The 13,821-nt window shown below is 39.1% G+C and overlaps 1 protein-coding gene across 1 annotated transcript; it reads right to left on the minus strand.

Annotated features, from left to right (window-relative positions):
* Nucleotides 1-11,009: 11,009 nt before the first annotated feature.
* LOC114498504 (regenerating islet-derived protein 3-gamma-like) lies at nt 11,010-13,620 on the minus strand. Its single transcript, XM_028514455.2, has 5 exons — nt 13,526-13,620; nt 12,410-12,528; nt 12,065-12,202; nt 11,347-11,473; nt 11,010-11,077 (listed from the first exon to the last, which is right to left on the minus strand). The coding sequence occupies exons 1-5, from the start codon at nt 13,599-13,601 to the stop codon at nt 11,010-11,012; spliced, it is 528 nt and encodes a 175-aa protein (XP_028370256.1). The 5' UTR covers nt 13,602-13,620.
* Nucleotides 13,621-13,821: the final 201 nt, after the last annotated feature.

Raw genomic sequence — 13,821 nt, forward strand, 5'->3', positions numbered from 1 at the left:
AGCATCGGCAGCATAGATGAATACTGCTGGACGGTATCATCCACACTCGACTCATCTGTATTTCTGAGTCCATCAAACACACATTTTACACAAAATACAAAGGACATACAATTAATTTTTTAAAAAAGAAAATGCTAAATTTACTATTTTGGACATTCTGTTTCTATCTAAAACTCTGTAAAACCATCTTTAATTTCTGACCTTTTCTTACCCTCAATATATTCCATGAAGATCACAAATATGGTTAGAGTCTGAGGTTTAAAAAGCAGAAGTAATTTCTTTAATTTCTGACCTTTAATGAGGTCTCCCTTCGATTGTTTGTCACCATCCCAGCCAATACATAGTCAATTAGAGTAAAGACTTTTTTCTTAACAGAACCTACACATACCATTATAATTCAAAAAGAATAGTCTAATGTTAAAATAAAAGTGTGAACACTGGTTCACTATGAATTCAGCAGCTTTCCAGAAGTTTTGTTGTTGTTCAAAATAACTTTAGAAAAATATGTTTGTGGGGGATGTGACTACTTTCCTCAGCCACTCAACTCACTACCTGCAGCCCACAGCTGAACACACACAGAGCTTCAAAGAAGGAAATGACCCCAGCTAATTCCCTTTTCAATATTTTTTAATACAATGTTTCTGCATTAAAGGATGTACCACTATAAATCATACCAAGAGGTACCCTTTATGTAGCCCCTCCCCTGGGCAGGCATCATGCTAGTCACTTCACATATGTCATTTCATTTCCTCCTTAAAGTTAGTGTGTAAGAAACAGATGATCTCCACTCAGCAGGTGAGGAAGCAGAGACGGAAAGAGTGTACAAGGCTGCAATGCGACAGAGCCTGATGGCAAACCCAGGGCTGTGTGACTTCACAGTTCGTGCCCATCATATTAAGCTACATGCACTCTTTTGGGTCACTCAAAGATTCACTAAAGTTTTGTTTAGGTTTTCAAGTAGAACTACCTCTCTGCAACAAATACAACTGTTTGCAGTAATATGCCTACCTGCACTATTAATTAATTAAGTCTTGTCAAATGGACAGGATTGTCAGAAGACTCCAAGTCTTGTATGAAGGGAGAATCAGAAAATATAAACTGAGCACTTAGGCACTCAGGCTGATCTTTTCCACGTCATATACGAGTTCTAATGGGCATACTTTGCCAAAAGTTTTTCCTTATTAATTTTTTTCTCTATTTCTCCTCATTAAAACCTTGAGCTTGAATTACAAGTAGAGACCAAGGGCAGGAGCTTAGAGGACACCAACCCAAGGAAAATGACATCAGGAGTAACCACCTCCTAGTTCACACTGGGAATTGTCACAGGTGAGGTCCCCTTCCCGCAAACCATTTGGCAACCTCTCCAAGTCATGGGAGGGTAGCCCTTCCCCAGAAGCAATCAGATGCCTGGTTCCCATGGCCCTGAGCAGCTCAGGAGGGAACAGAGACTGACCTCCCTGGAACAGTGATGGTGGAGTGGGGCAAGGGAGCAGAATGCGGGCTGAGAGTATGTGAACCTATAGTGTGACAATCAGTGGGACACAGAGACAGGGAGGCAGAGATACAACATGTGAATCATCATTTGTGCAGCTTGAAATTCACATAAGAAACTTGTCCAACATCATACTATGGAAGAAAAGGGGACTAAAATTCAACTCTTTTTTCTCCTAGTCTCGCTTTCTTTTTCTGATTTTTCTTCCTTTTAAATCAAGTTATTCTTTCTTTTGTCTCTCAACACCCCTTACTTGTAGATCCCTGCTGTTGTTCCATCAGTTTTCTGACTTGTCCTCTGCCTGCCTGATTCACCCTGATATAATGTCACTGTAATACTAAACCTCTCTTTATTTAAACTTTGATTATCTCACAAGCAGCCCGACAGCCCACACTGCTCTTCCTCTATTGAGCACACCTTAAGACCAATCAAGATCACACTGCAGCTCATGTAAAACACCTCTCAGTATCTCCTAAGTGTCTCCCTGTTGGGACCCAGCTGACCTGCTCTCAGATCCTGCCATCTGGTGAAGCTTTCTACTGGTTCTTAGCAACATACATTGGTGTGTTTTCCTTATTTTCCTTTTTTTAAATATGTTCACTTTTTATTGAATCTATTGAAGTGGTACTGGTTAATGAAGTGAGACTAGTTAACAAAATCATACAGTTTTCAGTTTTTGTGCAATTCTACAATACATCATCTGTATATTGTATTGTGTGTTCACCACTCCAAGTCATGTCTCCTTCCATCACCATTTGTACATCCTCACCCTCTTCTACCTCCCCCTCCTCCAGCGATCGCCATACTGTTATCCATGTCAACTTCTTTCTCTTTTTTATTTTTTGTTCTGTCTTTCCACCCACCGACCATTGTCCAGGCATCAACGGCTGTCAGCCTGCTCTCTGAGTCTGTCATTTTGCTCATTTGATTTCACATATGCGAGAAACCATACAGTACTTGCCCTTCTCTAACTGACTTACTTCCCTTTGTATAATGCTTTCCAGGTCTATCCATGCTATTGCAAAGGGTAAGATTTCCTCCTTTTTAAGGCCAAGAGGGATTCCATTGTATAAAGGTACCACATCATTTTTATCCATTCATCTTATACATTCATTTGGCTTTTGTAAGTAATGCTGCAATGAACATAAGGGTACATGTAGTCTTTCAAATTAGTGTTTCACATTTCTTCAGATAAAGCCCCACAAGTGAAATTGCTAGGTCATAAGGCAGTTCTATTTTTTTTGGAAGTAACTCCAAACTGCCTTCCACAGTGATTGCACAAATCTGCATCCCCACCAACAATGCACAAGGGTTTTCTTTTCTCCACATCCTTGCCAACACCTATTGTTTGTTGATCTTTTGATGATAGCCATTCTGATAGGTGTGAAGTGATACCTCATTGTGGTTTAATTCACCTTTCTCTGATAATTAGTGACACTGAGCATCTTTTCAAGTATCTATTGGTCATCATTGGTATCTGTATGCCCCCTTTTAAAAAAGAGTTTATTGAGTTTTCTGTGCATATTTTAATTGGATTGTTTGGGGGTGGGGTTTGGTGTTGAGTTTACCCTTTGTAAATTGTGGATGTTAACTCATCAGGTGTAGCAGCAAATATGTTTTCCCATTAGGTGGATTGTCTTTTCATTTTGTTAATGGTTCTTTTGCTGTGTAAAAACTTTCTAGTCTGATAGAGTTCCATTTGTTTATTTTTTCTTTTGTTTCCCTTGTCCAAGGAGATATATCAGAAAAAGATATTACTACAAGAAATGTTTGAGATTTCGCTGCCTGTGTCTTCTAAGATTTTTATGGTTTCAAGTCTAACATTTAAGTCTTTAATCCACTTTGGGCTTATCCTAGCATATGGTGCAATAAGGTGGTCTAGTTTTATTTTTTGTATGTTTCTGTCCAATTTTCTCAACACCTTTTATTGTATACACTATCTTTACACAATTGTATGTTCTTGCTTCCTCTATCAAATATTAATATTAATTAATTGACTAAGAAGGTGTAGGTTTATTCCTGAGTTCTGTCTTCTGTTCTATTAACCTATATGTCTGTTTTTTTACCAGTACCATGCTGTTTTGATTACTATGTCCTTATAGTATAGTTTCATAACAGATAGCATGATTTCTCCAACTTTGTTCTTCTTTCTCAAGATTGCTATTGCCATTCAGGGTCTCTTGTGGTTCCATATGAATTTTTGGAATATGTGTTCTAGTCCTGTGAAATACAACATTGGTATCTTGATAGAAATTGTGATGAATCTATAGATTCCTTAGAGTAGTATGGACATTTTAATTATGTTAATTCTTCCCATCCATGAACACGGTATATGTTTCCACTTATTTGTATCTTCTTTAATTTCTTTCTTCATGTCTTATAATTTTCTGCATGTAGTCATTTTACACCCTTGCTTAAATTTATTCCTAGGTTTTTTTTTAAGCAACTGTGAATGCGATTGCTTTCTTAGATTCTCTTTCTGGGAGTTCATCACTGGAGTGTAAAAATGCAATTGATTTTTGAATATATATTTTGTATCCTGCTACTTTACTGAATTTATTTATTAGTTTTAGTAGGGACTTGTTTTGTAGAATCTTGAGAGTTCTCCACATACAGTGCCATGTCATCTGCAAATAATGACAGTTTTGCTTCATCCTTTCCAATCCAGAAGCCTTATTTCTTCCTCTTGCCTGATTAGTGAAACTAGGACTTCCAGTAATGTGTTGAGTAAGAATGGTGAAAATGCACCTCTCGGTCTTGTCAGGGAAATCTTTCTAGCTTTTGCTCATTGAGTATGATGTTGGCTAGGGGTTTGTCATATATGGCCTTCATGATGTTGAGGTATAGTCTCTGTGTTCTCACTTTTCTGAGAGTCTTCATCATAAACAATTGTTGAATTTTATTGAATGCTTTTTTTGCATCTATTGATATGAACATGTAGTTTTTATTTTTCATTTTGTTTATGTGGTGTGTCATGTTTTTTTATTTGCAATTATTGTACCAAACTTGCATCCTCAAAATAAACCCCAGTTAATCATGGTGTCTGATGTTTTTCATATTGCTGGATCCAGTTTGCTAATATTTTGTTGAGGATTTTAGCATTTATGTTCATCAGGGACATTGGCCTATAATTTTCTTTCTTTGTAGTATCTTTATCCGGTTTTGGAATTAGGATAATCCTGGCCTCATAAAACTAGATTGGGAGTTGTCCCTCCTCTTGAACTGTCTGGAAAATTTGAGAAGGAGAGGTGTTAGTTCTTCTTTGAATTTTTGGAAAAATTCATCTGTGGACCCATTCAGTACAAAACTTCTTGTTTTGGGGAGTTTTGTTTCTATTACTGCTTCCACATCACTGGTTGTAATATGTCTATTCAGATTCTCTGATTTTTCCTGTTTCAGTTTTGGAAAACTGTATATTTCTAGGAATTTATCCATTTCTTCCTGATTGTCCAATTTGTTGATACATAATTGTTTATAATATTTTGGTATAATTTATTGTATTTCCTAAGCATCAGTTGCCACCCCACCTCTTTTACATCTGGTTGTATTTATCTGGGTCCTCTCTTGTTATTTTTCTAATCAGAGATTACAAGAGAGTTAAACTTGAAAATCCCGTCTATAATATTTTTCTCAAGCATGGCCTCATATAGGCTTAGGGTACACCAACAATAAGTTAAGATCTGTTCATTACAATCTAAGAAGCACAGGACCCTTGATTTTCAGAGAAGGTCATTGTGACTCAAGAGGGACTCCAGCCTCAGCCCCACATATTTCAGCCGATGGAGACTCATTGTACTGGTTTCCTTTTGCTGTGTAAAACAACTCCCAGTCATTGATGCTTTTGGTGAAATGTGGTTCCTTGCAGTTGTAGGACCTATGTCCCCTTCTTCTTGCTGGTTGTCAGCTAAGGTGCCACTCTTACCTGCATGTCCTGGCATTAAGCCACCTTCATCCTCTAATATAGCAATGACACAATGAATTTTTTTGGTGCTTTGAACTTCTTGACTTCCCTTTATGTTGCCAGTCAGAAAAAACTGCTTTAAAGTGATTTATGTGGTGAAAGGGGCCCACTTCAGTAATGCCCCAGAAATCTCCCATTTACTGTGAGATCTCACAGTAAACTGATAGTGACCTTAATCACATCTTTAAGAATCCCTTTTGCCATATAACATTATATAATTTAGGGGTTGATATGTCATTATGTCTACAAGCTTTATATATGCTAAAGGGAGGATATTATAGAAGGTCAAGTTCAGTGAGGGTCATTAGAAATCCGCATAGCCCGATCATGTCTGCCATTCATGCTTCCCTAAGATGGACCTCTCTCAACCTTGTCTAATGAACAATAATTTCCCTTTTGCTTATATAAAAGCAACTAAAGAACCTGAGACTTGAGAAATTTTCACTATGACTTGGAATGTACTTGCTCCTGTCACCGTTCTTCACTGCTCCAACCAGCCCCCACTTGTACAGGACTTCGGCCCCTAACTGTCTGTCTCTACTCCTGTGTTCCATGAAGAGACATAGGTGGACCACACCTATGCTTGCAAGAAATGGCCAAATTTCAAGACCATGTGGAAGATAGTTTCTTAAAATTTCTCTGAACATTCTTTTTCTTTTCTCAATAAGACAGGAGGGATTTTTTTTTCCATGTGAGAGTAAAAGACTTTTAGAAAAATATGATTTGTGTGGGTTTAAGAATCTGGGTAAAGGTCTGTGGGAAGCTGGCAGCAGAGAGATGCTGAGCATTTGACAATCTTTGAATGAATGGAACTGAAGAATAAATGCACACAAAGCATTATACAATCATCATAATCATTTGTCATACCCATGATAAATTCTAGCACTTAAGATATTACAGGCGCATTCTGCAGACAACATCTCTGGTTAACATTTTTTCTTTATTTTTAATTCACCAAATTACACAGTATATGTATGTCCCTCAGTGCAAATTTTTTCAGCCAGGCTTTATATAAAAATCCTTTTACACATGCATTTCCAAATCTCCAATAAATCTTTTAGTAAAACTACAAGTGGGTTGTCTCAAGTTATATTTCAAACACAATTGATAAAATATCAGAATTACATATTCTTTTAAAAGAATACTGAGTGTCAACAAAGGGGCCAGATAGTGCTGATGCAAAGAGAGACATTATTGAGTCATGGCAGCTCACACAATTTTGTTATAAAAAGAGATTTTAACAAACTCAAATTGCCAGTCAGGAAGTCAACTTTTTAATAAATTTTCATTTCAACATGATAGTTTCCTTCTTATATGTGGATGTTTATGTGTTTCAGAAGGTAGGTTGTAAGGTTGGAGTGGACACCTACATTGTTATATATTTAAAATTTTACAATAAGGTCACAGGTAGAATTTTTACACTGATTTCAGGTTTTCAGAAAATATTTAGAGTTAGATTCAGCAAGAAAAATTATCTTTTTTTTTTGTCATCCTCACTTGGTGTCATCAGATTCTGCATAGCTAAGTATTGGTCATTTGCATGAGTTTGGGGGAAAAGAAAAAATCAGGAAATGAAATGGCTATCAGAAGGACAAATGTTCTGTCTACTCTACTCTGCTTCTCTCTTCCACGAATCTCTTCATTATTCCCAGGGCTGATTTCCTTCATCCCATTCTGGGCCACACTCTCTATTAAAAGATCTTCTTCCCACACCCTCTGCTTCTCAGGGACATAGGAACTGGGTATCTGGGAGTATGTAGAAAATCATAAAACTGCACCTTTGCATAAAGGACAGCAGTACTGATTGTGGGGTGATGGGTTACATAGAGCCATGTCAGCCTGTGCACGGAACAGCCTCTTCCCACACTGGGCATCTCCCTGGGCTCACTCATCTTGTGTTCTGTCTCAGGGTCCCATGTGCTTTGTTCACCTGCTAGGCTTTGATTTGGGCTCTGCCCCTCTCTCAGGTCCTGTTATGACAAAACTTCCCCATTTGCTTTGACAAAAGCACTCAACCTGGACAATGAGTCAGGGAATTATAAAGGAGATCCTTCACTGCCTCCAACTCCCACGTGTACATTTTATAATTTCATACATATGAAACACTACCATGTAATTTGTACTGGTTAATATTGTATTCAATATCTATAACTCAAGTTGTTAAACATCTGGTTTGTTGAGTGTTTCTGTTATTTTTAATTTTCACTTTAGAAAAAATAAGAATAAATATTCTTTTAAAGAAATTATTTAAAATGCTCGTGATTGTTTGCAATGATGTTTCATATTGTTTTCATTTTAGCAGCATCAAAAAGTACTTCTTTCAGGGAAAATGGTTGGCAGTGAAAAACTCATTATGATTTCATTGCATTTGAGAAATTACTTAGTAGCCAGTTCATTTGTAGACCCAGAATATGTATACTATGTGTTCTTGTACCAATAGTAGTTCCAGGTATCATATCATAATGTCTAACACATACTTAGGAGACCAGTAATCAGAATAACCATGGAATATTTACATAATTATCTGGGCAAAGGGAAACTACAAAGGAGCATTCACAATGTAAGTGGGCAAAGAGAACTTAAAAGGTACAACCGAATGCATAAGTGAAACTGGAAAAGTTATATGATGTCAGGTGTAAACAGCAAACTAAGTATAAGAAAGCAATTGATTCTTGATTTGAAGTCTGCCAAATTTGGGATGACTCCCCTCTCTATACAGGCCTATATTTTATTCTTTCAATGATAGTAATATGACAGCTGCTTATTTCCAAGCAAGAGCAAGAGTGAGAGAAAGACAGAGAAGGCTTACATCATTTTCCACTCCCTTTAATCCCAATAATGATGATGTCCAGTTTTACCTACAGTAGTTACCACCCCCCTTCCTTACCCACAGTTCCTCTTTCTACAGTTTCAGTTACCCATGGTCAACCACAGTCTGAAAATATTAAATAAACATTTCCAGAAATAAACAATTCATAAAATTTAAATTGAACACCATGCTGAGTATCATGATGAAATGTCATGCCATCCCACTGCATCCAGCCCAGAATGGGAAGACCCCTTTCTCCAGTGCATCCCTGCTACATACTCTACCCGCCTATGAGTCACTCAGGAGCCATCTTGGTTACCAGATCCATCTTCTCCATATCTCAGAGCCCTTGGTGAAGTAACTCTTATTGTGCTTAATAGTCCCATTTACATAACTTTCATTATAGTATATTTTTATAATTGTTCCATTTCATTATGATATTATTGTTAGTCTTTTACTATGCCTAACTTATAGACTAAACTTTATTGTAGGTATGTATGTGTATATAGTGTTTGGTACTATCTACAGTTTCAGGCATCAACTGGGAGACCTGGAACGTATCCCCTGTGGATAAGGAGGGACTACTGCATTTCTAGTTCTCTGTCTGCATGTGTGTGTGCGATATTCCCCGTTTCATTACTCTCTTTCCTAGTAACACCCAGCTGTCCCACTAATAAAAATCTGTCCCACTGTCCTTCTAAGAACAAACCTTCCTAAGGTTTGGTAAATAATGATCACACGCCAAGATCCTAGAGAGTTTGCAGTTCATGCAATAGAAACAGGATAGTAAGTACTCTTTTCTCCAATAATGGCTCACAGGTGTGCAGTAATTCAGGTTTCAAGCAGCGGCCCATGACATTCTCCTGGCCGTTGTGGTCTCCTCAGGTTTGTCTAAAAGAGTAAAGTTTGGGATTTTGCCTTCTCATATTGATGAGGAATCAGTAGCCCCAGAGCCTGCTAGCAACAATCTTGAGCTGTGAAAGGAAACCAGTAGAGAGAGAAACATACAGATGAAAGAGAGCTCAAACAAGAGCACACCACAGAAAGACATCCTGGTCCTGGGTGAAATGAGCTCAAAGCCCACCTTACTGTTAAGTTGTTTTTGTTATGTGATCTAGGAAGTACCTTTGCTTCCAAAAGCCAAATTGTGTTGGCATCTTTCTTATTTGTGAATACAAGTGTCTGGTCTTATACAGTGGTCCTCCACCTGGAAGAACAGAATCTGGCCCCCAAGCTGTGGAAGCTTATCTGGCACTAAAGGGAAAACTCAAAATCAAATAGGAACTGGCACAAGCACAATCAGTGTGAACATTTGCAACCCATTTTATGACATTAACCAGGGCAGAAAATTAAGGCCTCTGCTATTGAGCAACCAGAATTCATTTCAACTGAGGGAAAAGTGTTTCCACTTAAAATGCTAAATGGATTTTTAGTCAAGGCAGTCTATCTTAGAAAAAGTAAAAGAGATTTACCAAACATCTATGAAAATGACTCTGCCATTTATCTCTCTATTTATTTGAGAAGGAATACTTTACATGATGATGTTCAGTGATCTTGGCCCATATGAATAATTTTGTCAGTGTCTCATATGATAATTTCTTTCCCGTATCAGGGAACTATCTAGGCATATTGTTTTCCACAGTAGGAACATGTTCTTAGGGAGAGGCAGTGATAATGTGGAAACCAGAAAGTAGTCTTGAAATATACAAATATGTAAAAAGTCTGGGGCTTGCCTCAAAATCAGTTAAAAGACAGTTTCTTTCAAAAAATTATTTATCTTTTTTAAAAGTTTATTTTTTATAATAGTTTATAGTCAATAGCATTATATCTTATTTTTTATTTATTTCTCATCCAAAAATTACCAGTAGAAATCCTGCTGGACATTGTAGTCCTCCCAACTGCAACCTAATTGAAGCCAGAATGTTTTAAGGACCAACAACAGAGGGCTGGGATCCATTTTCACAAGTGGCCTCCTGGGACAAAACAACACGAAGTTCAGTGAATCAATGCTCCCACTCTAACAGTTCGCCAGCCAACCTTGGCATGGCAAGTACAGAAACTAAAACATATTAGAAAGTTTCATAGCAGTTTGACAGATTATTTTTATATCTGTGAATCTAACAGCAAAATAATTAGGTATGTATTTTAAGTGTTGTATACAAATTTTGTATTCATTCATTGTTACTGTACTTTCAAGAGAGATCAGAATTTTTAATTTATAAAAAAATAAAAATAATAAAACCATTTGCTTCATTGAATGAGTTTAGGAAGTACTAGGACTGGTTTAGTAACACCACCCAGCCGTTGTAGATGTGTAAGCAGTAGAGTTGTGGGAGAGCAATGTCTTCACAAGTAACCTAAATGCTACATGAGCAGGGCCGACACACTTCGTCCCAAATGTAGGATGTATGGTTAGTCATTTTCACAGGGACTGGGTGAAACTGGGCAGAGATAAGACCCACAAAGTCTCCTCCCCCACCAATTTCCTCCCCTTCAGTGTCTGTCAATGACAATGAAGCACACAAGGCAGGCAACTGCAGACTACATTTTTATTATTGTTCTTTCAAAACTCAGGTTATTTAATTCAGAGGAGAACCTGAAATGAGGGTGGAGAGGAGGGAATGCCAGAGAGAGGTGGTCAGGTTTGAGGTGTGAAAGAATATTCTCTTCCTGGGTGAATCTTCTCACTTTGTCCCATGTCCAGGATGTGGTCCAGATGAAACTCACAACTCTGAATCCCATTAGACCTAAGCCTTGAACTTGCAGATATAAGGTAACTGCTGGTTACAGTCATAATCTTTCCATGACAGATAACCTGGGGAGACAGAAGAGCTAAATTGAATGGGGCTGGTGCAGCTTGTGACCCAACAGAGAGGCAGCTCAGACACTGGCCTAGGACTCAAAACCTCTCCCTCATCTCCACCAAGGTCCCACTTGAGGTGAAGGAGACACAAAGAAAGGACAGGTGAGAGGAGATGGGAGAAGACAAACCAATATTGTCTTTCCTAGCTCAGGAGGATTCCCTGAAGTTCAGACTCAGAAGTGAGTGATGGGAGACCAGAATGCAGCTCCCCTCTTTGTTACCTGAGCTTTGTGACAGGCTCCCGCAGAAGGCAGAGTTTGTGATGGTGGCAGGGTTTTTCTCCCAGGCAACGTAATTCATCACATCATTATTACTCCACTCCCATCCACCTGCATTGGGCTCAAAGCCCTAGAGAATAGAGAATGGAGCCAGGTAAGGGTGAATGACTATTAGAGTTTTTGCATAATCTGCTCTAGTGGATACTTGATCTCCATCTCAGCATGTAGGAATTTGGTCTGCTATTCCAGATGATGCCACAGAGCTTTCCTCTGAGATATTCTCCATAACAACTTTCTTCTATGGACAAATCCCAAAGCCAATAATCACAAACAACAATGGTATCACTCAAAGTAACAGGATACTGGCTGGGCAATAATTGGTACATTTGCAATTACACTCTGAACCACAAAGACATTGTCTGCTCTAGAATGGGAAAATGCATCTTATCTTCATTTAGTATGCTATGTATAGACTCAGCGAACTCAGAGAACAGAATTATAAAGTTTCATGTATGAATTGTGTAAAAACTTGAAAAGAGATGAACTACAATTGGAGATTAGGAGACTCCACAAAATTCAGCTCTTCCCTTGGCCTCAAGGTCCTACCTTTATCCCAAATATATCCTAAGGTGTCTGATCCCCAGAGCTCTCTATCATATTCCAGCAAAGGCAGTAGGATAACAACAGGAGCTTTAAAAGTAACAGACAGATGTTATTGCACCTGTGTGGGATCATGGAGCCCAATCCAGACATATAGGGAGTTTTTCAAATTTCTCTTGATCACAGATGCCAGGAAGGATGCCTCAGGTCTATTGAGCACAGACACAAGGAATCCTGAGGGGCGCTTCTGGCAGGCAATCTGTGTGGGGAAGAAAGGAAGACACTGAAGAAAAGATGGAAATGTCAGAGGGGGAAGCACAGGGCTAATGTAGGTGAGAAGAGGTTTGAGTGTAAAAGATGAAAGTGCTCACTCATATACCCCCTCAAAATCTGGAGAATGGAGACCCCTGTCCCACCTCTAATGTACTTTCCCTTGTCACCACTAACTGCAAATGCACCTACTCACATCTGCATCAAACCAGGATTTTGGACTCGTAAATATGGCATAGCAATGCGAGGCAAAGGTATAGGAGCCTTTGGGACAGCTGCTCCGTGGAAAGGGCAGTTCCTTCTCAGAATCTTCACCTGGGGTAGAAGGGAATAAAGGAGAGGGATGTAGTGAAATGAAGAGCATAAATGGTTGTTGGGAAGTGACCTTGGGGAATATCTGTGAGGCCAGCATTGGGGGAAGTAACATCAAACTCCTGACTACCTCTTCATAGGATTTCTTTTTCTTACACCAGCCCCAGTAAATGGAGGATGATCTCTTTTTGTTCTTCTTTTCCCCTTTATTCAAAGTCCATCCCTGGCTAGTGTGGCTCAGTGGATTGAGAGCTGGCCTGTGCACCAAATGGTTGCTAGTTCAATTCCCAGTCAGGGCACATGTCTTGTTTGCGGGGCAAGAGGCAACCCATTGATGTTTCTCTCACATTGATGTTCCTCTACCTCTCTTTCTGTCTGCCTTCAACTCCGTAGAAAAATAAATCTTTTTCATTTATTTATTTATTAAATTTATTATTATTTTTTTAGAGAGGGAAGGGAGGGAGAAAGAGAGAGAGAAACATCAATGTGCGGTTGCTGGGGGTCATGGCCTGCAACCAAGGCATGTGCCCTGACTGGTAATCGAACCTGCCACACTTTGGTTCGCAGCCTGCTCTCAATCCACTGAGGTATGCCAGCCAGGGCAATAAATCTTTTTTTTTTTTTTTTTTTTTTTTCAAAAAAGTGGTCCAACACTCCCCCCACTCTGAGCTGAGTGGGTTTTCACATTAGGTTTTTCCAATCATTCTTCCCCTTATGTCACTACTGACTCTTCATGCTTTCTCTCTTCACCCTGCCAATACACATTAGAGCCCAATGAAAAAAGGAAATTCTCTCATTCCATTGATAATGGACCACTGCGGCACCTCCCACTGTGAATTATGCTGAAGGAAGGAGTGATGATGGAGGAACTGCAGGCAGTTTCATTGTGTCGGGCTACACCTCACCACTGCCACATGTGTCACTCAGGACAGGAGGCTTCCTCCTCATCTTGGCCCTGAGCACTCACAGTGACCCAATACTAGAGGCAGAGAATTCTTACCTTGCACCTGAGACAGGAGCATCAGGCAGGAGAGCAGCATCCAGGACATGCTGGGGATGACCACAGGAGGCAGCATGGTGTCTGTGACTTGAAGAGGCAATTAGAGATCATGAAAGAGTTGTAGTCAGAGAGAGAGCATGCAGAGAACCCTCTGTTCTCCCTCTCATCTTTTCCTTTGGATAGTCCCCTGGGAACAAATTGATCTTGGTGACATCTGTCACCTTCTATGATTCTTGAAATAATTGGAAAATCTGTAAATTCTACCCCTCCTAGGACAGCCTCAGCTGAGTCTCAGA

This window comes from Phyllostomus discolor, chromosome 6 (assembly GCF_004126475.2).
Source record: "Phyllostomus discolor isolate MPI-MPIP mPhyDis1 chromosome 6, mPhyDis1.pri.v3, whole genome shotgun sequence".
NCBI lineage: Eukaryota > Metazoa > Chordata > Mammalia > Chiroptera > Phyllostomidae > Phyllostomus > Phyllostomus discolor.